Source organism: Coptis chinensis, chromosome 1, assembly GCF_015680905.1.
Source record: "Coptis chinensis isolate HL-2020 chromosome 1, ASM1568090v1, whole genome shotgun sequence".
Taxonomy (NCBI): domain Eukaryota; kingdom Viridiplantae; phylum Streptophyta; class Magnoliopsida; order Ranunculales; family Ranunculaceae; genus Coptis; species Coptis chinensis.
This window is the reverse complement of record NC_141456.1, coordinates 48,497,130-48,521,560: the sequence shown is the minus strand read 5'-3', so window position 1 is coordinate 48,521,560 and position 24,431 is coordinate 48,497,130. Positions and strand designations below refer to the sequence as shown.

General features: G+C 36.9%; 2 protein-coding genes and 1 long non-coding RNA gene across 5 annotated transcripts; 1 reads left to right on the top strand and 2 right to left on the bottom strand.

Moving 5' to 3' along the window:
* Positions 1-765: 765 nt before the first annotated feature.
* LOC147524359 (uncharacterized) lies at positions 766-9,274 on the bottom strand. The gene is made up of 5 exons (XR_015196942.1): positions 9,144-9,274; positions 8,902-8,984; positions 1,319-1,384; positions 939-1,247; positions 766-853 (listed from the first exon to the last, which is right to left on the bottom strand). It is a non-coding gene; the product is annotated as an uncharacterized LOC147524359 (long non-coding RNA).
* A 1,751-nt stretch (positions 9,275-11,025) lies between these two features.
* LOC147524358 (rust resistance kinase Lr10-like) lies at positions 11,026-13,665 on the bottom strand. Of its 3 annotated transcripts, none has more exons than XR_015219311.1 (3): positions 13,501-13,665; positions 13,346-13,409; positions 11,026-11,327 (listed from the first exon to the last, which is right to left on the bottom strand). XR_015219311.1 is itself a non-coding variant. In XM_086602990.1 (2 exons), the coding sequence occupies exon 2, from the start codon at positions 13,209-13,211 to the stop codon at positions 12,039-12,041; it is 1,173 nt and encodes a 390-aa protein (XP_086459116.1). In that variant the 5' UTR covers positions 13,212-13,409; positions 13,501-13,651; the 3' UTR covers positions 11,491-12,038. The 3 variants fall into 3 exon arrangements, 1 of the variants encoding a protein (XP_086459116.1); XR_015219305.1 differs by having other exon boundaries at positions 11,648-13,409; positions 13,501-13,651; XM_086602990.1 differs by lacking the exon at positions 11,026-11,327 and having other exon boundaries at positions 11,491-13,409; positions 13,501-13,651.
* Positions 13,666-15,292: 1,627 nt separating this feature from the next.
* On the top strand, positions 15,293-16,644 carry LOC147524357 (uncharacterized). Its single transcript, XM_086563248.1, has one exon. The coding sequence runs from the start codon at positions 15,610-15,612 to the stop codon at positions 16,570-16,572; it is 963 nt and encodes a 320-aa protein (XP_086419374.1). The 5' UTR covers positions 15,293-15,609; the 3' UTR covers positions 16,573-16,644.
* The last annotated feature ends 7,787 nt before the right edge of the window (positions 16,645-24,431 follow it).

Below are 24,431 nucleotides of genomic sequence, written 5' to 3'. Positions count from 1 at the left end.
TTGACATTATTTCGATAAGGGATATCAATCCTGCACTGCCTTTCAAAGATGAGGAAACAAAAGAGGATATTGCATGGCCATGAAACTTGGATGCAATTCATTTATTCTTTTCAAGCCATATCCTTTTTTGTCCACCACAATATCACGGTAATTACTAAATTCACTATCTTCCTCAACAATAAGTGCAGCAACTTCAGATGATGTAGACATGTTATAAAGTCTCCCATCCTTTTGTCTTGTACTAATAAGCTTTATACTGAAATCACCTACTTCAGACTCTTTAAACCTGTCCCTTGCCATTCTATAAGTCTCAGTAAGTTTGTTTGTATTGTTCAACATCTCTATTAGTCCCTTCACAATATCTGGATCCAACTCTTCTTCAGATCCGTTTTTCAAAATTTTCTTACTAAGAGAGTTCATTTTGTTTACAACTTCATTATCAGTATCATATATGTAAAGTTGGGAAAACTTAGGGCGTAAACCTTCAGGTGGAAGCAAGGTGCCAATTTTGTGGTGGTTTTGGCCTTTTATCTTGTAGACGTAAGGACCATGACCATTGTTTATTGATTCTTGAACATCACCTCCTGTTGATGTGAAAGCAAACATGCTGTTATATACTCTGATATTTTTCATAAACTTTTTGGATTTGGAGCCGAATTGCACCATAAGCTCATTTAAAAATCAGGTGTATCTTTCAAAAAGGTAGCTGAACTTTCCTCCACTGCAACATATAGAAAACTTTGGATTTTTGGATTTTTTCGTTCATCATTCCTTTCTTCATACCAAACAATGGCATCACAGTAAGGACACACCGATGTTGGTTCTCCAAAATCCAACGGTTGGAAACAACGCCCTGAATTAAAATGAATATTAAAAACTATAACTAATAATATAAAAAATAAAATAATATGAAAAACTATAACTAATATAATACTAACTTTCATGCAATACTTCACTTGGTTTCTCATGGGAAACTTCAACTTCCATATGGTCATTTGTATCGTTTTCATCTTCTATTTCTGAATCATTCCCACTGATTTGAGAATCGTAGTCATCATCACTTTCTCCAACGCCGTCTGGTTGATATAGATGATTTTTTCGGGGATAATGGTTGTCATCGCTTGTTTCAGCATCACAATTAACATAATTATGATTTTCAACTGGTTGGATTTCTTTATTATTCAATATACGTCTTCTTTTAGATCGGCTATTTTTGGCTTTTTCATTATTTGATTGCGATTCATCAACTGTATAAGAATCAAACATGTTAAGTCCAACTTAAAACTAAGTAACAATTGAACAATGAAGAATGTCTTACCAAGTTCATTAGGAAAAGGCTGTGAAGGAAAAAAACCATCACGTTGATGTTTAGTAGATGTAGCATCTGTTGACAAAATTAAACAACATTATAATTATAAGGGAAGAAGAAAGGATTATAATTATAATCAAATATTTTTTAAAAGAAAAGACTTGTACTTATGGGATATTCAATAGTAGATCGTTCTATGTCTTGAATAGAGGTATTGTCATTATGATTTGAACCGTGTTGATCTTTTCTGACGGTTCTTGAACCAATTCTTTATATTATCTTTCGAAATTTGACCATGTACTGACAGCTGAGTTGTCAAAAGTTTGATTTCTTCCTTAGTATAATATAAACTCTTTTGAGTAAATGCACTTTCAAGTATCTTAAGGTGCATCGTTGTTGGTGACCATCGCTTTCTTGCAAACATAGTTACCTAGTAAGAAGTCAGAATCAAGAGAACTCGAGATGGTGCTTTCTATATACTCGGGAGATATTGAAAGAAAACTTGTATAAATAACACTTAGAAGTTAAAGAATTGGTCGCAGGTTTTTACTCTTGATTTAAAGATTAATATATAAAGGAATCTCCTGATTTGAGGAGAGCCTCTCGCTGAAATAAGACTTGTAGAAAGAACTAATTTTGGGACGTGTCTTTTATAACAGTGATTTATGCTTAAGTTTGTGACTTGTAAGAGGATTAATTGTGAATTTAGTTTTTCTCTTCTTTTGTGTGACAATTATTCAATTTACCTCGATGACTTAATTGTAGCTGACCATTTACAGGTCTGTGCTGGTGCCAAGAGTGAACAACAATCCAAGCTGGCAGCTAGGAAGGTAATGATGGCTTCTTAAGATTGTTTTTTACTCGACCTTTGGTTTAAGCTTTAAACATTACATAATTCTAGGAGAAGTAGTGAGCATATCCTGTGATGGAAAAAAATTTCGGAAAAATTAACAGGCAAATAGAAAATTGTTTGTCTCATTCTTGAACAAAGGAAATGGATATGACTGTTTTTTTTCGTAGAACCACAGAGTGAGCTTTAGCTATTAAGTCCGGATCAAGCTGTTTGTTAAACTTGTATAAATAACACTTAGAAGTTCAAGAATTGGTCGCAGCTTTTTTCTCTTGATTTGAAGATTAATATATAAAGGAATCTCCTGATTTGAGGAGAGCCTCGCTGAAATAAGACTTGTAGAAAGAACCTATTAGGACTCTTCAAATTGTGTATAGATTAGGAAACTAAATTAGAACTCTTCACAGAAACATAATTAATTGGGACTCTTACTTTCTACTTTAAAAAAAAATCTGACAGGTGTTGATATTAAAACTTGTTAAAGCAATGGTATTAAAGTGATTCTTTCTATAGCAGGTGCTTCTGGGAGCTACTCTCTTAAGGTCCTCTTATGATGCTAGGCAAGTTGCCACATACCTATGGAACAACTTCTTAGGTGCAATTTTTCAGCAATCTCGCTTTGTCGGTAAGATGCCTCGTGAAGTATTACCAATCTTGAAGATGCATGGAAGCAATGGACCACATCCATTACGGGTGCTCAAATATTCTTAGGACTACCTGCTTCTCCTCGGGCAGCTGGCAGTGGATTCATTCCTGTCAACGATCTATTACCAATCTTGAAGATGCATGGAAGCAATGGACCACATCCATCACGGGTGGTCAAATATTCTTAGGACTACCTGCTTCTCCTCGGGCAGCTTGCAGTGGATTCATTCCTGTCAACGATCTCACTTCTGAAGTGCTTTTGGCTATCAAAGGGTCAAGCAAGTATGGAGGCGTTGCAGGGGATTTGTTTTCTGAAGTGTTACAGCCACACCGTAGATCTTCATCTAGAACTTACATGATCGCGCCCATGTTCCAATTGAAAAGGCCCTCGAAAAGACCATTTGTGATGATCAAGCATTGATCTAACGCTTCAATCTGCAAAGACGATGACGTTTTCCATATACCGGGTGCTTCCGCTATCAAAGGGTCAAGCAAGTATGGAGGCATTGCGGGGGATTTGTTTTCTGAAGTGTTACGACCACACCGAGATCTTCGTCTAGAACTTACATGATGCCCATGTTCCAAATTGAAAAGGCCCTCGAAAGACCATTTGTGATGATTGAAGCATTGATCTAACGCCAACTGGAGAAAAGGATGTCCGCTGAAGCGAACTTCGTTATCAAGGAAAGGAGAAGAAGTGCCCGAATTAGAGATCACCGAACCGGGTGATATAAGGTGGCCAACCGGGCTTCCGGATACGATAATAGGACTGGAATTCTCATAGTGAGAAGGTGGAAATTTCTCGACCGGGCTACACTATTTCTCGCAACTTGCATCCAAATGAGGATGTTAGTAATCGAGCAAATGGCACCTCCGGTGACGAAGGTGTTGTCTGATGCAAAGGTTCTGGAGGGGGAGTAAAGGGAGCAGTGGATGGTTCAGTGGTGAAGGTTGAGAAAACAGGAGGAGAAACTAACTGGGTTTCGTGGGCATAAGGCCCAATGGCAAGGATGCCTGTTGCTCAATACTTCCATGATAAGTATGATGTCAAGCTGTGGTATTGTCATTGGGCAGCCCTTCAAGAGGGAAGTGATTCCAAGCTAGCATACTTTCCTATGGAGGTTTCTTTTTTTTTTAACTCAAGTTCTTTATGTTTGTTTTGCTTGCTCATTTATTAAGGTTCTTGAATTATTTTATTGCAATTCTAGGTTTGCAAGATTGTCAGATATTCAAAACAGTTGAATATACATACATATATGATATATGTATATTTTTATTTTCATTCTTAACTTCAGATATTTTAAACCTACTCTTTTATTAGTAATAATTTAAAGTTGTTGTCAGATATATATATATAGATGCCACAACGTTTTTTGCCGAAAGAGCTGTATTGGACATCTATAGATTCATCTTCCAAATCAATCAAGTCTATTTTTTCTCTGATGCACTGTAACGCAGCTTCAGTGGACAATGGTGCTAGATCAGCTCCAACATATCTATGAGTATCCTTCACAACCCTCTCTAAGTTAACATCATCTGAGAGCCTCATGTTCTTTGTTTGGATGTGAAGAACCTTAAGACGTCCAACTTCATCTGGAACTCCTGTTGCTTTCAGAGTTTTGTGAAAATCCTTGGAATGGCAAGGTCATAACCTTTAATGCCAAGCCTCAGCTTCATGTGATCCAGGGAGATGACTTGCGCTCCAAGAAGGAATCTCTTGAAGGCATGGAAAGCGGGTTGAACACAAATTTTCAGAAAGTGTTTGACATGATTTTAAAAGTTGCTACTGAGGGGAATTTAGATAAAGATTTCAATATAGCCCCAAGAACGATGGCATGAGCGCGAGATTTCATACTATCCATAATTGTCTGGCTGATCTACGTTCATGTTTCCTAACTGTTTCCAACACAGGATAGGCTCCTTTTTGAAAACGGATATGCACATTAGTTTTTCCGAAATTTGCCTGCCTGCCATATGCAACAAAAACCCTATGCCGAGTACAAAAAAGTTCATCACCATTACCTAGGTGAGGATGAGAAATACGGTTAAATTTGAAAGAATCGGTAGTAAAAAAACTTGAAGTTCAAAATGACTCCTTACAAAAGTCGGATAGAGCGAGAGACAACCATTTAAGCTTCCATGTGGTCCTTCGAGAAACCAGATACCAGCCGCTCGGATTATTTATTGGGAATGTACTTATACCAAGATTTATACCATGGAAGTTAATCGTGTCCTTGCAAAACATGGTGTGAAGTAATCGTAAGTCGTAACAACAATAACAATAGGTAGCTCTTCTTTCCTATCCTCATTGTTGTGGTTGGCTTCTCCGGGTTCTCATAGTTTACTTTGATTTCAGAAGAGAAAATCCATTGAAAGAGCGACGGGGATATGAAAAAATGAAACAAAATAAATGAGGAACTTAAACTGATTTAATGTCCCTTAGTGACGCAACCTCCGATTGTCCGAGTTTTGGCGACATGGGATTTAAAAAACATAAAGAAAAACAGTGAGATGGAATAACTCAAAGCTGAATCAAAATCGAAAATTTCTAAATAAAATAGAATGCAATAGACAAAGAATTCACCCAAACAAAATTATGGCTGAATCATAGGGAAGAAGGTCCACCATTTGCGAAGTTCCAAACTTCCTTTGCGACAACCTTCTCGCTTGCCCACACCACCGAGCTCACGGGGGCTTATCGGATGTTTCTTCATCTGCATTGACAAAGTTAAATTCTTTGACCGAGCCGATAGAAGTAAGGGACGGCTCTTGCCCATGTTCTTGCTTCGATTCCAACTTGTTAATCTGTGAAGCTTTGTTGATCTCTCAGATCGAAGGTTTCTCATGACAATCGATTGAGTTCTCTCACGCATTGGAATGGCAATCTCTTTCATTTGTAACTCTCGCTATTGTTCCGTCTAATAGAGGCTCGCTATAGATTCTATCGATGCCGATGATCCATTCCCATACGGTTGGTACCCACTTTTGCGTTAACTCAAACGATACCCCGCGACCAATGACAATGTCATCATTTTGGGACCCATTGTCCGAGTTTGCAAGTGACGAACCTCCGGAATTTGATTCTCCGGATGGAAATTGCTCGGAAGGTGGTGTCACGGATCCGGGTGTTATGGAGCCGAACCTTGATGTGGCCCCCAATCAAGTGTAGAGAACCTATCAATACTCCAGAGCTTAGGAGGTTCTCCAAAGACTAAACTCGAGAAAAGGATGTCCGCTGAAGTGAACTCGTTATCCAGAAAGGAGAAGAAGTGCCCTAATTAGATATCACCGAACGGGTGATATAAGGTGGCCAACCGGGCTTCCTAGATACGATAATAGGACTGGAATTCATAGTGAGAAGGTGGAAATTTCTGACCGGCTACACTATTTCTGCAACTTGCATCCAAATGAGGACGTTAGTAGCCGAGCAAATGGCACCTCCAAAGGACGAAGGTGTTGTCCGATGCAAAGGTTCCGAGGGGGAGTAAAGGGGAGCGATGGATGGTTCAAATGGTGAAGGTTGAGAAAACAGCGGAGAAACTAACTGGGTTTCAGGGGCATAAGGCCCAATGGCAAAGATGGAATTGGGACCGAGGGAATATACATTTGCAGATAAAGAACCGGAGGAATGAAGCAGGGAAGAGGGAGGAGCCGCGGCGGTAATACAACAAGAAGCGGATGGGATGAATTTCCGGTGGAAGCCCCCCAGTTCGACAATCAGAGGTTCAGGGGACTAAGGCGAATGGCCAATTCGCTTCCCATTTCTATGAGATCCAAAACACCAATATCCACTCCAAATAATCCCCCATCTTCTTTCTGCAATGCCCCAAAGACAGCTTACATATGTAAGCTTGTAAAGAGAAATTTCAGTAAGCTAGCACATACTTTCCGTAGATATATAAATCTTGAAAATGAATATTTAAAAAAAATAAAGAAAAGAGATCAACAAAAGGTAGACTTGCACCAAATCATCCAAAGAAACGTAAAAGTTGAAGCAAGTAACAAAATGAAGGCTGAATCCTACAACAAAATGAAGGCTGAATCCTACACCCCCGTGCTAACCACATGCAAGAAACTAAGAAGTCTAGTAACAATTTATATTTACAGTAACAATACGGAGCAGATCAAAAGCATATAAAATTGAGCATGCTGAACGACCCCAACGGCAGAATTTAGTTCTCATGACTGAGATATGAAATAACTTACAGCTATACAACTAAGTTACTTGAAAATCTTATGATGTATTTTGAACAAAGGAAAAAAGAAAAAACCAAAACACCAACTTTCTCTGAGCTTTATACATTCTAAGAATCGAACTTCTTATTTAGAGTTCCAACCCCCAAGTTGGGTTGAGATGCGCGAGCGTGATGTTACACTACTCGCCTCGCACATCCAACCGGTCCAAGTAGGTTGAATCCCTAACTCTTGGTCGTCAAAGATTGGAACTCCAACCTCTAAGTTGAGTTGAGATGCGCAAGCGTGATGTTACACTACTCGCCTCGCACATCCAACCGGTCCAAGTAAGTTGACTCCCCAACTTTGGTCGTCAAATATTGGAACTTCAATCTCCAAGTTGGGTTGAGATGCCCGAGCGTGATATTACACTACTCGCCTCGCACATCCAACCGGTCCAAGTAGGTTGAATCCCCAACTCTTGGTAAATAAACCAAAAGACTAAACTTCCAAAACTTAAACTTTGTCTGGGCTTTATACATTCTAAGAATTCTGGAGTGGTACACTTAACTAATTAACTAATGCTTAATTATACAAAATACGTATAAGCTTGGAAAGTGTTCACAAAGAAAGATTGGAACTTCAACCCCAAGTTGGGTTGAGATCTTGTGACCGTGATGTTACACTACTACGCCTCGCACATCCAACCGGTCCAAGTAGGTTGACTCCCCATTCTTGGTCATCAAAGATTGAAACTTTAACCTCCAAATTGAATGAGATCTTGAGCATGATGTTACACTACTCGCCTCGCACATCCAACCGGTCCAAGTAGGTTGCATCTCCAACTATTGGTAAGTAAACCAAAAGACTAAACTTCCAAAACTTAAACTTTGTCTGGGCTTAATCACTTATTTTTTCTAAAAAGAATCGTCAATTATCCGGTGAATTAGTAAATTTTCTCCCCTGAACAACTTTCCTGACCTTATCTTGAAAACCCAAAATCCTTTGGTTAAAATAAACTTTGACCTTATCTTGAAAACCCAAAATCCTTTGGTTAAAATAAACATTTTTTCAAAGACAATATGTAATCGGTTAATAATAAAACTACAAACTGGACCATGTCATGCCCAATTGAATCATATCATTTATGTTTGACACGTACAAATCATCCAATTTCAGGAGTAAATAGTAACCGGACATCAAGACTAAGTAAAAAGTCACTAAAAACTTGAGTATTAACATCCAACAAAGAAATGGTATTCTCACTATAAGCAATAACAGTTAAAGAACGTTCTTGAACAGCAAGCATACAACCAAAATGTTGAATAGTACCACTCCTTTGTATTCTAGATAGATAAGCGCTTATTTGTTGTTCGAAAACAAAGTTTTGTGCAGATTTAGTTTTGTGCAGATTTAACTGACTCGAGTAGTGAAAAGAGTTAGTCGATTCTCCCTCGACCGCTCAAAAGTTAATTGATAGACAAATAGCGTGGTATCCTTTTCGGCGATTTTCTCAACACGATCGAACTAAGAACTTCGGAATGCCCTCGACCCTACTTTGTTAATAAAAAAAATTCCAAACAGATTTTGAGTTGAAACATCTTCAGATACAAACTAAATAAATTAAAAAGCCTCCCCGACCGTTCAAAAGTTAATTGATAGACAAATAGCAGGGTATCTCGCTTTAGTTTTCCTCACCACACACGAAACTAAGAACTTCGGAATGCCCTCGAATCTACTTTGTTAATAAAAAATTCCAAACAGATTTTGAGTTGAAACATCTTCGTGATACAAACTAAATAAATTAAAAAGTCGCTTTCAAACATTATTCCTAAGAACAAAATGGATTACTTGATCCATAGTTCTGAGATTGTTAGTTAAAATATATTAGAGGCTTAAGTCATGAGAGAAGGTAACGGCTTACCAATGTATAGTGAGAAGGAATAAAATTCCTGAATTGTGTTCACATGTAAATCTCCTTCATTCCCCAAAGTTCATTGTTGCTCACTATATGCATAAGTCAACCACAAATAGAAAATAAGGTATCGTGAGTACCCTATCCATGATGAAGATTTCAACAAATAAATTAGTTGCTAGAAAAAATAAGGTAGTGATGCAACACAAACTTAAAAAACCTAATAAGTATAAAGCCTGAAAAGTGCCTACCTTAGAATCCAATAGCAGAAATTCCAAGCCCAGGAACTGTTTTTTATCTTTCAAATTAGTGGAACCCCTTAACTACCTCCATGAGAATATAAATCAACAAATGAGTTGTGGTGCTGTTCAGGAACCAAATGCTGGTAATGACCAAGGTTAGAATTAGTATGAAAATTTTGTTTTGATTCGTTAACAAAATGTTTATGATTTTGGTCGGATAGAGTTGTCTTTGATGCTGTTGTTCTTTCAGGAGAGTCATTTGTTCCTACTGCCCAAAACAGACGGAAACACCGAAGGATGGCAAAAATACTTACCTGTAATAGTTCTGAAGTTGCTGCCTTTAATCACGTTCATCTTTCTTGCAGCAGCAATGGAGGAATTGCACCATAGTAGCTAGCGGACCAAAGAAAATAAGAAATGGTTCGTCCACACAGAAAACGTTGAAGGCAGCTAATAGATTAATGGAAAACGTTGTTCAACGTGACTTCTCTATCGTTTTTGACAGTCTCTCATGTTGTTGATGATTGAAGCAAGGGGGTGATTACTTGGTTAGTATTGTCGAGTATTAGAAGATCTTTGTGAATGATTTCTCTTGTTGAGGCCACCATAAAGCATGTAGTGAGAAGAGAGAAGAGAAATCAATTCGAGGGACTGATTCGACTTTCAGAGTTAGGGTTTTGGGATTTAGGTTGGGTGGTAGAGAAGAGAGAGTGGGAGAGAGATCAGTGCGGGAGAGAGTCGTGGGTTTTGTTGGTTTCATTTTTAGTTTCGGCAAGTTTTTCTCATTTTATTTCTCCACTTTTCTCGTAATCCCCCTGTCGACGTGGACACCTTTAGAGGGCTTGAAAAAGGACTGCTATTATATATATATAAAGAAGTTTAATTGCATTGTAATTCTGATTCCCATTTTGATAAGAATTCCGGTTCCTCTTGAATTTAGGTCAGGTGTGATGGCTGTACTGGATAAAGGTTTGTCATGTATACAGGATTGCAAACGGGAAAGATGATATCGGAAGAGGAGGAGAAGAAGACATTGAAATGAGAACAATGCAGTGAGATTGGGTTACTTCACTGCCCCAATTTGTTCTAGCAAAAAAAGAGCCAACTTAGCGATTTGAAGACATAAGTTGATTTCCTTGGTTGATAGATTGCTCGAGTATTACTTTGGTTTCATAAATATTTGTACAAGTTTACAATGTGCTATAGTCATCGATTACCCTTATTATTTTTGTCTTTCCCTGAGATTACGAGTTAGACCTTGTGGTTTGAAATTTTGAATAGAATACTGAAAAACTAAATTGTTCTGGGGTTAACTAGTATTTGTTGAGATTCAAACTTGAGAGGGGATACACAACCAATTAAGCTAGAAGCTCTTGTGTGTGGGGTGTAATACTCGTTACCCCATTGTTCTATAATGAGTTTTCCCAAACCCAAGCCTAAGTATTTTGTTTGGGCAAATGATTGTTATAACATGGATTTTGTGATGATAGTTCTTTTTGGTGAATTCTCTGATTTTAAGCTTCAACAGTGAGTGAGTACATTAGATGGTTATTATATGGGCAGAGGTGTTCCAACTTCCAACATTCTAAAGACCAAGAGTGCCTTAAATCCCTCAATAGTCATGGTATAGACACCAAGAGTTACAAAGTCTAATTGGAAGGCGCCCGGGCCTCTAACTGAGTCCAGAAAGGATAGCTGATAGCAGCGTAGGTGGGTGCACTGCCTCCCCCTCTAGTCTTTCTTAGGAATACACATCTTTGAAGTCCCCAAGCTCACAGAGAGGGCCAAAAATATTCCTAAATCCTAGCCAAGGTAATAATATAATTTCATTGAGCATGGATAGCATTGTTGGTATTGTTGCAATAACAACTGTAAAACAGAACTAAGCTAGCGAACTCAAGAACAAAGCTTTGCAGTGTGAATATACTTGAAAGCTTTCACGAACGTCTACTGTACACAAGAGATTGGTCCCAGGCAACCCAATTTTTACCACTAGGGTCAGAAACTCATAATTACAGTTGCGTACAGTAGACCAGGTTGGACAACATAAGCTACTAGTTTAACAAACTTGTCTAGTATGTCTGGCTTTACATATTACAGTTTTAGCAATTCTGAAAAAAAAGCATTAGCTGGGGTGTTGTTGAGAGGTGGTCCGCAAATTCTTATAAGTAACTCTGTTCTCCTTTCTGCAATCTGAAAATATAAGGCGTTAAGTTGACCACATTTTACACCGGATTTTAAAAAGAAAGAAAGATCATTGTGTTCATATGGCTTGCCATTGTAAACTTGCAGGTTTAAGTTTTAGAAGTTCTGAGCATCAGAATCCATATTTCAATGAAAATGAGTTGTGCTGTTATGTGCTTAATTAATTAGTTGGCAATAATAGAAGCTAGAAATAGTTGGACATCATTTGTCCCTAAATTGGATGTTTAAGCTCAATCAATGGATATCAAACTTGAGCAAATAACAGAGGTTGTTATAAATAATTCTAATCTCTTAGTTAGTGATTGTACCGTTCCATAGAGGCAGAAGACTCTAATGAATATACGCATGCAAGGGTAACACTTGTGGAACCACTTGCGTTGTTAACATGATGAGGAAATGGAGTAAGAAGTGGTGGAGGTTGTACTTGTACATCCCCCTCAAGAATCTGCACCACAGTGCTCATGGAAGGTCTGTCTTCGGGCTTGTATTGAGCACACCATAATGCAACCTGAGCTAATGTCTTTGCTTTTTCCATATCCTCCTCCCTAATGCCACACTCCAAAATAATTTCATTAAGGTGTCCGTTTGCATACTTCTCCCATACCTCTAATGGAAACCACTTTTCGCCCTCATCATTCCTCTTCCTCCTCAAAATTTCAAACAACAACATGCTAAAGCTGTAAATATCACATTTATAAGTTACAACTCTGGGGCAGCATAGCCTGGGGTCCCTTTGAATCCGATTATTATGACTTGACTAACATCTCTTTTAGAAAGACTAGCCAATCCAAACTCTGCAACCTTGGGACAAAAATTGGAGTCAAGGAGCACATTACTAGCCTTTATGTCATGGTGGATTATTCGTTCACTGCAATTCTCATGCAAATAGGTGAGTCCTTTCGCTGTCCCAATTGCAATGCTGTAGAGCTTCTCCCAAGAAACACTAGGGTGGTGGTTCTGATATAAAATCTTATCCAAAGATCCATTCTCCATATATTCAAGTACAAGTGCTTTCAGTCCAACATCAAAGCAATATCCAAAGACTCTAACTATGTTTTGGTGATAAGTTCTGCCAGTTGTGCACACTTCGTCCAGCAACTGTTCGTCAATGATATCCACTTCATTGATGTTTTTAAAAACTTTAACGGCAAATCGGACACCGTTTGGAAACTCACCTTTGTAGACATCTCCAAACCCACCACGACCTACAAGATCTCTTAAATTCGATGTATGGCTCCTAAGCTGCTTGTCCAAAAACTGTCGTATATTCGCTGCTTCCAATACGCTTAAGAACTTTTCAATTGCATCTGAACCTGAATTACCCAATTTTTTCAATTCTTTCATTCCTTTAATGTGTTGAATCACCTTCTCGTTGAACTTGTGCGTAGCTGGAAAAGAATCAAACCATTTTTGTATTTCATCTACCTTCCGTTCCATGTCAGCAACCACTTGAAACCACAACCGCATTTTATGTTTTGTTATTCCCTTCATTCCGTCGTCCCTTAAATGTTTCAATTCTTCCAACACAGCCAACAAACTATCCAAATTCTCTTCTAGTTCACTAGGATCCTCCATGAGTTTACTACAAAATCCTTTCCAATATTTCACAAATCGAATTTCTTCAATAACCATCTTGTTGAGCCCGTGCCAAGCTGGATAAGAAACATTTTGATGCTGGAAAAGAAACATTTTTATGCCATCAAACTGTTTTTGTATTTCATCCACCTCCCGTTCTATGACAGCAACATTTTGAAGCCAGAACTGTTTTTTATGTTCTCCTCTTCCCTTAATTACGTCCCTTAATTGTTTCAATTCATCCAACTCAGCCAACAAAATATCCAAATTCTGTTCTACTTCAATAGAATCCGCCATGACGATCTTAGGTGTTATATAGCTACACCTACGAGTAGCTAGAAGATGGAAGAGGGGGCAACAATGACTTCCTTACTCAAAAGAAAATTTCTCCCAAGCCCCAAGGGAATGGATTAGCTACAAGTAGCATTTACCTGGATTAGCTAGCTAGTTCTCAGCATGCATTCAGCAACGATGTCTGCTACCATCTCCTTGTACCTGTAAAAGTGAAAATTGTTTCATTCCCTGGTTCTGCAACATTAACGTCATGATAATAATTAATGAGTACAAACTAAGGTTGGATACTAACCAGATAACCAAGTGAAGATCGTTCAACCTATATCTCACAAGTCACACCTTTCCAGTACGTCTTTATGATTGGGTGTTCCTTCTCGAAATGAAGTAAGGCTTTTTAGTTTTTAAAACGAAGGTTTCTAACAAGTTGAAGTTGTTTAAAACTTTAAATCAACCAATCAAGCACATGAAAGACCTTGTAACTGTTGTTAGTCAATGGATCAATACTTAACGTTTTAATTAACTACGGATTACCATTTCTTTAATGCAAGTGCTAGAGTTTTGCATGTGTACATTAGTCATTTACTCTTTACTTTTAGTTCACATTACCTGCTTCATTATATTATTCTTCATTCTGTAAAAATAAGCTTCAGTATTAATCAAGGATCAAAATATCGAATCCGGTGAATATATCGGTATACCCAAAAACCGATATATATATATATATCAGAAATATCGACAATATATCGGTCAAAATCAACAATATCGGTCAAAGTCAACAATTTATATCATATATATCGATCGATATATATCATTATATCGGAAATTTTGATATATATCGAAAAAAAAATTTATCAGTGGATATATATCGGAATATTAATGTCGGTGTACCAAAAAAACGATATATATTAGATATATCGCCGATATTTTATTCCTTGGTATTAATACGGGCGGACCACCTATATTCACTGCAAAGCTTCAGCCTTTGAGACATTTTTTTTAACCCAAGCCCACAAGTTGTGTTGCTCCGTTTCAAGGCGCCTATGAGGTAGGCAGCCGCTAGGCCCCAAACTTTGACCCAACTAAAAGCCCCGTCCACAAACTTATTATGCTACTTGAGAATAAGTTTGTGGACAGGCAACTATTTCCTATCCACAAGACCTCAGCTCAGCACCGGCCCTGAGTTTATGGTGGCCCGAAGCCAACTCTTAAAATGTGGCCCTATATATATGTTCATTCACATGTCAAAAACAAAAATTGATTTATTTTTTGCCTGCATTATTATTTGTTTTCTCTTCTTTTTAGTCGAATTCATTTTTGTTTTATGTAACAAATAAGATTCTATGCATCTTTTGACTTCGTAATCTGTGAAATAGCAAGTGCATCTAATAATTTCATTAGCCATATATAAACTTCACTTACGCCTATAATTATATTATTCTTATTAGTAAGTGTATATTGTAAGGTGCATTAAATTGTTTCAGTAGACTCTAGTGGTGGACTGGTGGCCCCTTACTTTGCCAAAATAAGGGGGCCAAAGCGCTTGCTTGTGTGGCTTTGTCTCAGGGCCAGCACTACCTCAGCTGCTGATTGGTGGAGTGGCCGCCTGAAAAAACTATTTTACTGCAAAAAAAAAAAAACTGTTAAACTGTCCAAAAATAGATTGGACCAATAGAAAAGTGTTGTTTGTGGACAAGTCTGTCCACAAATTCTTTCTCTTACAAGTAATGAGATTTTATTGGTATGGGCTGGTCAGTTTGCATTTGATGTGGCCCAATGACTATTTTTCACGCATAAATGCAAAATAAACCTTGGAAGTGTAGCTTTGAGGAGTCAAACTTTGATTACATAGTGTTTAGAAAACTGGACTGGACCGGTAGTTGAACCGGGGTCCGATCGGAACCGGTAAATTTTCGGTTCGGTTGGGCAAAATATAGAGAAAATGGTTGACCCATTGGTTCACATCAAACCGAGGGTTGAACCGGTGAACCAACCAACCGGTATGAACCGATTTCTAATTAATGTACCCGAGAGCAACTTTTGGATTCTCATTTTATCACTCCTTAAAATCCAAAAAAGAGAAAACCCCCATTCTCCTTAAAATCCAAATTCTTCAAATCGATCAAATTCTTTAACACCAACTGAGAAGTGAGAACCACTTGCAAAAACTTCAGGTACTAATAAATAGTTCTTTTTATTTACTTTTTTTTATTAGGATAGAATGGAAAATACTACTGCTACTGATATCAACAATGAGTCCACTCTAAATATCAATTCTACTCGCGGTAAATCGAATGTTGCCTGGGGACACTGTGAGATTATGCCGGACCAAAAAAGAAAAAACTGAGTAATACTTAACTGTAACTATTGTCAAAAAGTATACCAAGGGGGTGGAATACATAGAATGAAAGAACATCTAGCTGGTAAGAAAGGTGATGCAAAATCATGTAAAGGTGTCCCCTCTGAAGTTCGATATGAAATTGAGTGTAGTGTTAGTAGTGCTGCAACAGGGAAAAAGAGAAAATATAATAGAGAATGTGTGGTGATAAATGATGAGGACACTGAAGAAGAGGAACCTCGTGAAAGTTGGGTGATAAATAATGGGAAAAAATTAAAGGGGAAAAAACATATTAGCAGTTACTTTGCTCCACAAACTACTCCAGGTGCACAACCAGGAATTAAGAGTGTGCTAGCAAGTAGAGATAAAATACTTGAAGCACACTTAGCTATTGGGAAGTGGATGTATGATGCGTGTATCCCCTTTAATGCAGTAAATTCTTATCTATTTCAGCCGATGATTGATGCGGTAGCTTCTATAGGTCCAGGGTATAAGGGACTTTCCTATTATGATATTCGGGGTCCGGTTTTAGAGAAAAGTGTTCAATCCGTAATGGAATTTGTCGAAACATTCAGGGGGGAGTGGAGAGAAAAAGGTTGTACACTAATGGCTGATGGTTGGAAGGATAAAAGAAGTAGGACATTAATTAACTTTCTTGTTTATTGTCCTAAAGGAACAATATTTTTGAAATCAGTTGATGCTTCAGAATATTCGAAGACAGCCCTTTTGTTTTTCAGTCTTTTCAAGGAAGTGATAGATTTTGTTGGAGTAGAGAATGTGGTTCAAATGGTTATTGATAATGCAGCAAACTATCGTGCAGCAGGAAGGATGTTGGCTGAGGAATATCCTCATATCTTTTTTTCTTCATGTGTTGCTCATTGTATTGATTTGATGCTTGAGGACTTTGATAAATTTGTTGACGTGAAACGGGTTATAGATACAGCAAGGGAGGTAACAAAATTTGTTTATAATCATACACACGTTGTTATGTTGATGAGGAAGAGAACTGATTCGTCCAGCGGCCACTAGATTTGCAACCAATTTTTTTACCTTGCAAAGCCTTATCAATAACAAAAATGCTTTGCAACATATGGTCACACATAATGATTGGTTGGACAGCCCATGGCCAAAGCACAATAATGGAAAAAAGTTCAAGGAGTCGGTTTTATCATCTGACTTTTGGTCATCTTGTGACAAGATTGTTAGAATTGGTGAGCCATTGGTGAAGATATTGCGTATGGTGGATAGTGATGAAAGACCTGCCATGGGCTATGTGTTTGAAGGCATGCAATTGGTAAGGGTGGCAATTAAAAGAGCATGCAAAAATAGAACTGATGATTATGGTCGATTTTTAGATATCATTGATGCTCGCTGGGAAAATCAACTTCATGCCAAGTTACATGCAGTATGATATTGGTTGAATCCAGAGTATTTCTACAATAAAAAGATTTTTAATGATCACCACAAAATTTTTTCTGAACTTTTGGATTGCATTAAGAAGATGTATGATGGAGACTTTGTCAAACAAGAAAAAATCAATGAGGAGATCGTAGCATATAGAGAGGCAACTGGGGATTTTGGTCGGGTCATGGCAAAAAATGCACGTGCAAGTATGCTTCCAGGTTAGTAAATTTTAATTTATTGCTTATAATTTTATTCTTGTATGTTAAGTGGTTTTTAGCTTATGAATATATGTATGTATTGGGATCACTCTTTTGTAGCTAATTGGTGGAAAAACTTTGGTGGATCTACACCAAATTTGCAAGAGATGGCAATAAGAATTTTGAGCCAAACTTGTAGTTCATTAGGATGCGAGCGAAATTGGAGTGTTTTTGAGCGAATACATACTGATAGAAGTAACAGGTTGGAGCACCAAAGGCTTAATGATCTTGTCTATGTTCAAACTAATCTACGTTTAGCAAATCCGTAAGTACTCAACTTTGTCTATGTTCACATTAAATTTGTCTACCACCATTTTATAAATTTGTAATCAATTGTCTCAGGGATGTTATAAAGAAAAAGTCATATGATCCAATTTATTTTGAAGAAATGGAGTTAGTTGGGGAATGGGTCCTAGAAGATGCATCTCCTTTAGAAGAAAATTTATAGGAAAATGAAGTAGCTGAAAATTGGTCGACGACAAATGAAGTTCCAATAGTAGATCAAACTTATGAAGAGATGGGTAAGTCAACTTGATTCATAGTTGGGATCAACAATAGTTTTATTTCAAATAGCTATTAATTAATTAAATATTCCTTTATCCCTTATTTGGTTTTACAGGTATGATGGAGTTACACGATGGAACAAGGACAATAGCCGTTCACCAGTCAAGATGATGCTGATGATATGCATTGTAGCTAGAGTGACTTTATTATAAGTACTATTAGTTGTTTCTTTGCTAAAAGATCGATAGCATAGTGATCTAAACTTAGTGTCAAGTTGCTCAATGGGCAATTAAGTACTCTGGACTCTGGAGTGAAGCCTCCACCGAACTTTCTAACATGTATGCCTATATATATATTTTAATCTAAATAATTGTCCAACCTTGTTGCATGTTGAAAAATCAATTATGAAGTCCAAATCCAACCAGTCCAACCTTGGTTGAACCAGGTCCAACCATTTCAATAGAAAATCGGTTCGATCACCGGTTCAGTTTTCAAAACATTATACATACACCGAAATTGAAAACATGACCACTACACCACGTCACCACCTACTTGTTTATGTTAAAAAAAAAAAGCTAAACATTATATATACTAGCCATTTTACCCGGCCATGCCGGGATTGTTACATTTACAGTAAATACCTTCGCATCTTAGTTAGAAATCTCATTGATACAAATAAATATACATGTCAATGGATACAAAATACAAATAAATATACATGTCAATAGATACAAATATATATATCTTGAAGTCCTGCAATGCTTGGACTCCTGTAATAGTAACATAATTAGGCTGATTGCAGGCTGAATGAAGTGGCACATGTTAGGCATATCTCATTCTATGTTAATCTGACCTTGAGAATATTTAATAAGTCTATTGTATTACCATGACTCACTATTAATACTGAAAATCTAAAGAACCGTCTGTGTAGTTTAGTGTAGCTCGATATTATAGTAATGTATTGTACCCATTCAAATGTAAGCACACAGGTTAAATATAAAAACAACATAATTTATTAAAAGTATTGTATGGTAACAATAATAAAATGCATCAGCAATCAGCAATGATAAATCATGTCTGCATCATTACATATTCATGGTTATGTTTCATTCTTTGCCTTTAGATTTTTCTTTAGAGTGGTATCATTGTATGCACCATCTCAATACTTGACATTCAATCTATTAGGACCTGCAATGCTATCATCATCTCTTAGTAAACAACCCTGCAATAATTATAACTTAGAAATCAGGCTTAGGAAATGTTCCTTTCTAGTAGGGTAGGGATCGGATCGGGTCAGATATGGCTATATCCGAATCCGAATAGTTTCATAATATCCGAACCCGATTATATCCGAAATTTAATATCCGAACCCGACTAACCCGATCGGATAACACTAAAAATTAAAAAAAAAAAACCCAAAAAATATATCCGAACCCGAATCCGAATCCGATAGACCCGAACCCAACCCGAATAAGTAAGCAAATACAAAAATCAACCTAAACCCAAACTATTCGGGTTCGGGTCAAACCCGACCCGATTCCCTGCCCTACTTTCTAGCACTTGATCGTACCGTTTAAGAAGCGCAATTTATACTCATCTTTGTTCTTCAATATAGCTCCTATCTTCTTTTCTCTTTTCTTTTTGTAACCAAACCTATATGTCTGCTAAACCACAGGGTGAAAAGTATTTGAAAAAATCCATTCAATACACTAAACTTTAAAAAAAAGCCAAAAAAATAAGATGAAAAAAATATATATGTATCTTTATCATCCATTTTGTTTCTCAATCAAATATTCAAATAGCTTCCTTAACCAACAACTCAAATTCATTGAGCTAAGCACGTACTGTAACATAAATTCATAGCTTCCCACGACTATTTTGCTAATCTGACTCCAAGTTCAATAGCATGCTACATTCATGCACCAACCATAACAAAAGAGTAGGAGGTTGAGTACCAACTGTTGGCTTCAAGGCATGAATTGAATCATCACTCTAAAGCAAGCTAAGAAATCAACCTTTATACATTGATAGAGAAGAAATTGACTATATGAAGCATATTCTAAATTTTATCAAGCTAGGTTAAAATTTCAGCATGATCAAATGAACATGAAATTTTTTAACTATCATATAAAATTAATAAGCAAATTAAGACAATTCAAAGATGTTAGAGACTTACTGTTTCTTTGAATGCGTTAGGATGATGGTGCTCTCCTTTGTATGTGATGATCAACGTTGTAGCTTTATCTCAAGCTCTTTCAATTTGTTTATGGGCATGACAATTCTACACACTTATGCACATGTAATACCCCCTAAAATCAAAATAACTCACACAGTCAACGTCATATACATTAAAAAAAGAAAAAGAAAAGGAAGATTAATCTCATATCCATCCAAAATATTAAGACTTTATGTACGTACCTCAATAACTTTCAAAATCTTGCCTATATGAACCTGCCCTATATCTTCATACATTACATTTGAAACCATTGTCTCTCAGTGTACAACTTAGTAGTTAGCTCCTGATTCAAAAGAAAAAAAATCTGGACTTATTTATCACCTATTGTGTCATTTTATTAACAGTTTTAACCCTAGTACTAATACCGAAAAATCAAAATAACTACGGTTGATTTTCAAATTACAATAGTATATCAAAACCAAGAGTTATTGCTCCATCAAAAGAAGGTTACTAATTTTAGCCCAAATGGTTGCATCTCCTGGTATTCCTGCAAGATAGAAGCAATGAATTAAGAGAGCATTTGACGGAAATGAACCACCTCAAACAGTCAGTTTCAACTAAAGAAAGTTGCATGATTGTAGAATAGGGTATAGACAGCACAGATTCACCCATCAAAACATAAGTTACTGCTCACCAGTTATGGAATAATTAGTGTGAACTTTCTTCCCATGGACAAACAACCGATGATGAATCATGATCACCGGTCTTCCCACTATTTGCCTCACAAAATGCTGGCTTAGAACTTGAAAAACAAATTGATGACCCCAAAAATAAGCCTAAAGAAGCACTTCCTTGTAGCCAAGATGTCAGATTCCACCTAACTCTACTAACAATATCTTTATTTGGTGATGAAAGCCTCAACCTCGTACTTTGGCTTGGCAAAGAACTTCCAAGATGTCTTGCTCACGGCCCCTATTGGACATACTATGTTTTTCATCATATATGAAGAGTTACTTCTTTGTTTGGAGAAACATCACTGGAATACTTGGTATCCAAAGGGCGATATATTGAAAGATCTCCTAGAGATGGTCAAGGCAACATTTCTAGGTTGAAACTCCCCTGCATCTAACAGAGAATCTGTGAGATTTAGATGGTAACCGACCGCACAAAGATCATAGGTATGGCTAGACATTTTCATTCCAACATGCCCACAGATGTAGACGGCTTGTTTCACAGGCGTAGTGATTGGAGAGAAGCCTCTCATAGTGGCATAGCTTGAAGTACAGACACCAAAATCTCCATTCAGATACACCAAAAGTCACTAAATCATATAAATTTTAGGACAACAATCTTAATTGACTTGGTCAATCAACGAACTATGCATTTTGATGTATCTGTGTTTCTCCACATTTTTTGCTTATTAAGTTATTAGCATTCACCTACTAATCTGCTTCCTTGTCCCCTTCCTCCAACAACAAAAGGCAAAGGGAATAGGCATAACTATATACAGATGATTTGTAACAATAAACATTTACATCATGAGGCAGGAAAAGTTAAACTTAAATACACAATCCATTTTTTAAAGAGTAATTCAAGGTGACCCAACTAATTGCACGCAACTGATTGAGCATCTGTAACTGTACACAATAAAAGTGAGAAGAGCATAAACCTTACTTTAAATGTCTCATAATCGTTAATCCATTTTTGTTCATATCAAAGGGGGCCATTAATTGATACCCATAAATGCAAAAACAACGAAGCCTAATAACAGATAAATCATGAATAAGTAAAGTAAAAAGAAAAAGAAAAGTATACTTGTTTAGTTCTTAAATATAAAAAATCTATAAATATAAGTACTTGTTATTGTTTCACATGCTTCAGGGGCTGCTTAATAGCAAGAACTCTGCAATTCAGGCTGTCTCTAATGCTGCCGTGGGTCATAGCCATCCTGGACAAAACTAAAAATACTACTCCCAGATATCATATATTCTGTTATAGCTATAGCAGTTCACAGATGTAGCATTCTATTAAAATGCACATACTCTGATCAACTTAATTTGGGAACAAAACAGAAATGGTGTTTGCTTTTGCAAAGAATAAATTGAGGAATAAAAATAAAAGCCTAGTTCCATAAATGATTTTCACTAATGTTATTGGTAATTCTCTCGTAAATTAGAATTAACAAATGCATATTTTTTTTTGTGAAGATCCTAAATTAATGGGTCTAACCATTAGTGACATGCATGTGCAGTTGTGCGCATCCTCTTAGTAATATCGATTGACTTGACTTCAATACCCTTCTCCTTCCTATATACAAGTTTCACATCACATTCAATAAGAACCAATAATGCTCAGCTCGAAGCATTAAAAGGCTTTGGTCACGAATCAATAGAAATTGTAATCGTGGAAAAAAAAAGGAACATACTAAATCAAACATTAAAACGTCCTAATTAGTGATGATTCATTTAACAAACTCAAAAATGAAACTCAGAACACATTTGTATATACGATTGACAAAATCCAAATTGACTTACCTATGTAAAAAACTTTGATCATGGAGACTTAGAACCAAATCAGATGCGCTAACCTCGCTAATTGTAGACGTAATAGTTCAGCCATCTTGATCACCTTCTCTAACAACAATCTCCACCTTAGCCTATATATACCACATGATCACCATATGATAAAAGCAGAAAAATTATCAAACCATGTAGCATTTATAAATATGTTATGATTTGTATCAATAACATCACAATAATATTTCTTTTTAACCTTACAGATCCTAAACATGAAGATCCTCAAACCTCTGGCATTGCGTTTAAGATGAATGAAACGGATGGCAGCAATTTACTGGATAAACCCAATTACGACGGCCCAGAATCCAGGTTAAGTGGAAACTCAAGTATCAAATCCCCTTCTTCATCCAGTTCTCATCCTCTCAAATCTGTTGTTACTATAAAATTTGAGCCACTTGCTGGCACTAAATGATCAGCCCCATGTTGGCAAGAAACCGGTTCACGTCAAGAAGCAAGGGTATTAATCCACATGATGATTTTCTTGACACTCCAATAGAGAATACCAGGGGAAATTTGAACAAAGCTCAAAATGAAGAAGTGCATGATTGTCCTGCACCAACTCCAAAAGATATGAATGTTGATAGCTCGGATCATAAACTTAAGAATTAGAAGAAAAAGTTTTGGGTTTGTTTTCTATTTTCAGTTGAAGGTTTTTTGTTTTTTTAAGGATCCGGAGTTTGAGGCAATGGGAAGGGTTTTCTATTTTCAGCTGAAGGTTTTTCGTTTTTTGAGGATTTGTAGTTTGAGGGATTCGTAGTCTGAGGCGACGGGGTTTTTTTTTTTTTTTAATCATTTTGTGTGTTTTAATGTTCCGTAGGTATATCACGAATTATAATTCTGATGGGCGTGTAATTATTTTCTCATAATTTTATGGATCTCGAAAGCATATAATTAACCAATCTCGAGCAAATTCAACGTTTGGTATAATTTTTAATAAAGACTGAATTGTAAATAATTAAAATACTGTCCTTACTTTTAATTAACTTTGGGTACCTACTTAAAAATTGTGCTAATGTGGCCTCCTAAAATCGTCGATGAGCATTTTCGCCCACTATGCAATAATGGTTTTAGATAAGAAAAATACATAAAATGGTGCAGTTTCTATAGGCCCCCTATTAAGAGCTCGCCTAGGGCCTCACAATCTCAGGGCTGGTGATGCTCAGGTTGACAGGTTGTTGTACACTTGTATCGTCTCAATGCTGTTAAACCATCTCTATATATCAGAAAAGTGATCAGCTTAAAAGTGAGTTTCGACTTTTAGATTAGCTTTTGGAAATGAAGTTATACCAAGCTAGGGCCATTTGTTTTTGGCTCTTCTAAGACATTGAGATCTTATAACCTCTTATAAGATGTGGCCTAGTGATTTTGGACATTTTTTTTGTTTGTTTTTTGCCTTTTATAAGAGGCATTCTACTAGAAATGTCTTATAAGAGGCTCTAATTCTATAAATACCAAAATTGGATTTACTTCAATTCTATAAGTCTTATAACTTGAAAAATAACTCAAACACCCCCGTCCATATACCCCTAGCCTCATTTCTCTTTTATTATCTTTTCATTATCTTCTTCTCCAAATAACTATATTGCCCTAGCCACCACCAACAAACTATTAAAAGCACCATCATCACCACCACTCCTGCCACTACCACCACCATCATCACCACCACCACTACCACCACTATCATCACCTCCACCACTATTACCACTGTACTATTAAAACTATCACCACCACCACCGTACTATTAAGACTATCACTACCACCACCATCGTGCTATTAAGACCACTGCCACCGCCACCACCACCACCATCACTACCACTGTACTATTAAAACCAATATTATCACCTCCACTACCACCAGCACCGTGCTATTAAGACCACTACCACTACCACCACCACCGACATTAAGGTAGTTTCCTAAAATCAATATTTTAATTATCAAAATTGATTTGAAATCGAAAATCAAACTATACAC

Bases quoted from the DNA above. Each gene is read 5' to 3' on its own strand.
- LOC147524357 (XM_086563248.1), top strand. From the start codon at position 15,610: ATGAAAGAACATCTAGCTGGTAAGAAAGGTGATGCAAAATCATGTAAA.
- LOC147524358 (XM_086602990.1), bottom strand. From the start codon at position 13,211: ATGGCGGATTCTATTGAAGTAGAACAGAATTTGGATATTTTGTTGGCT.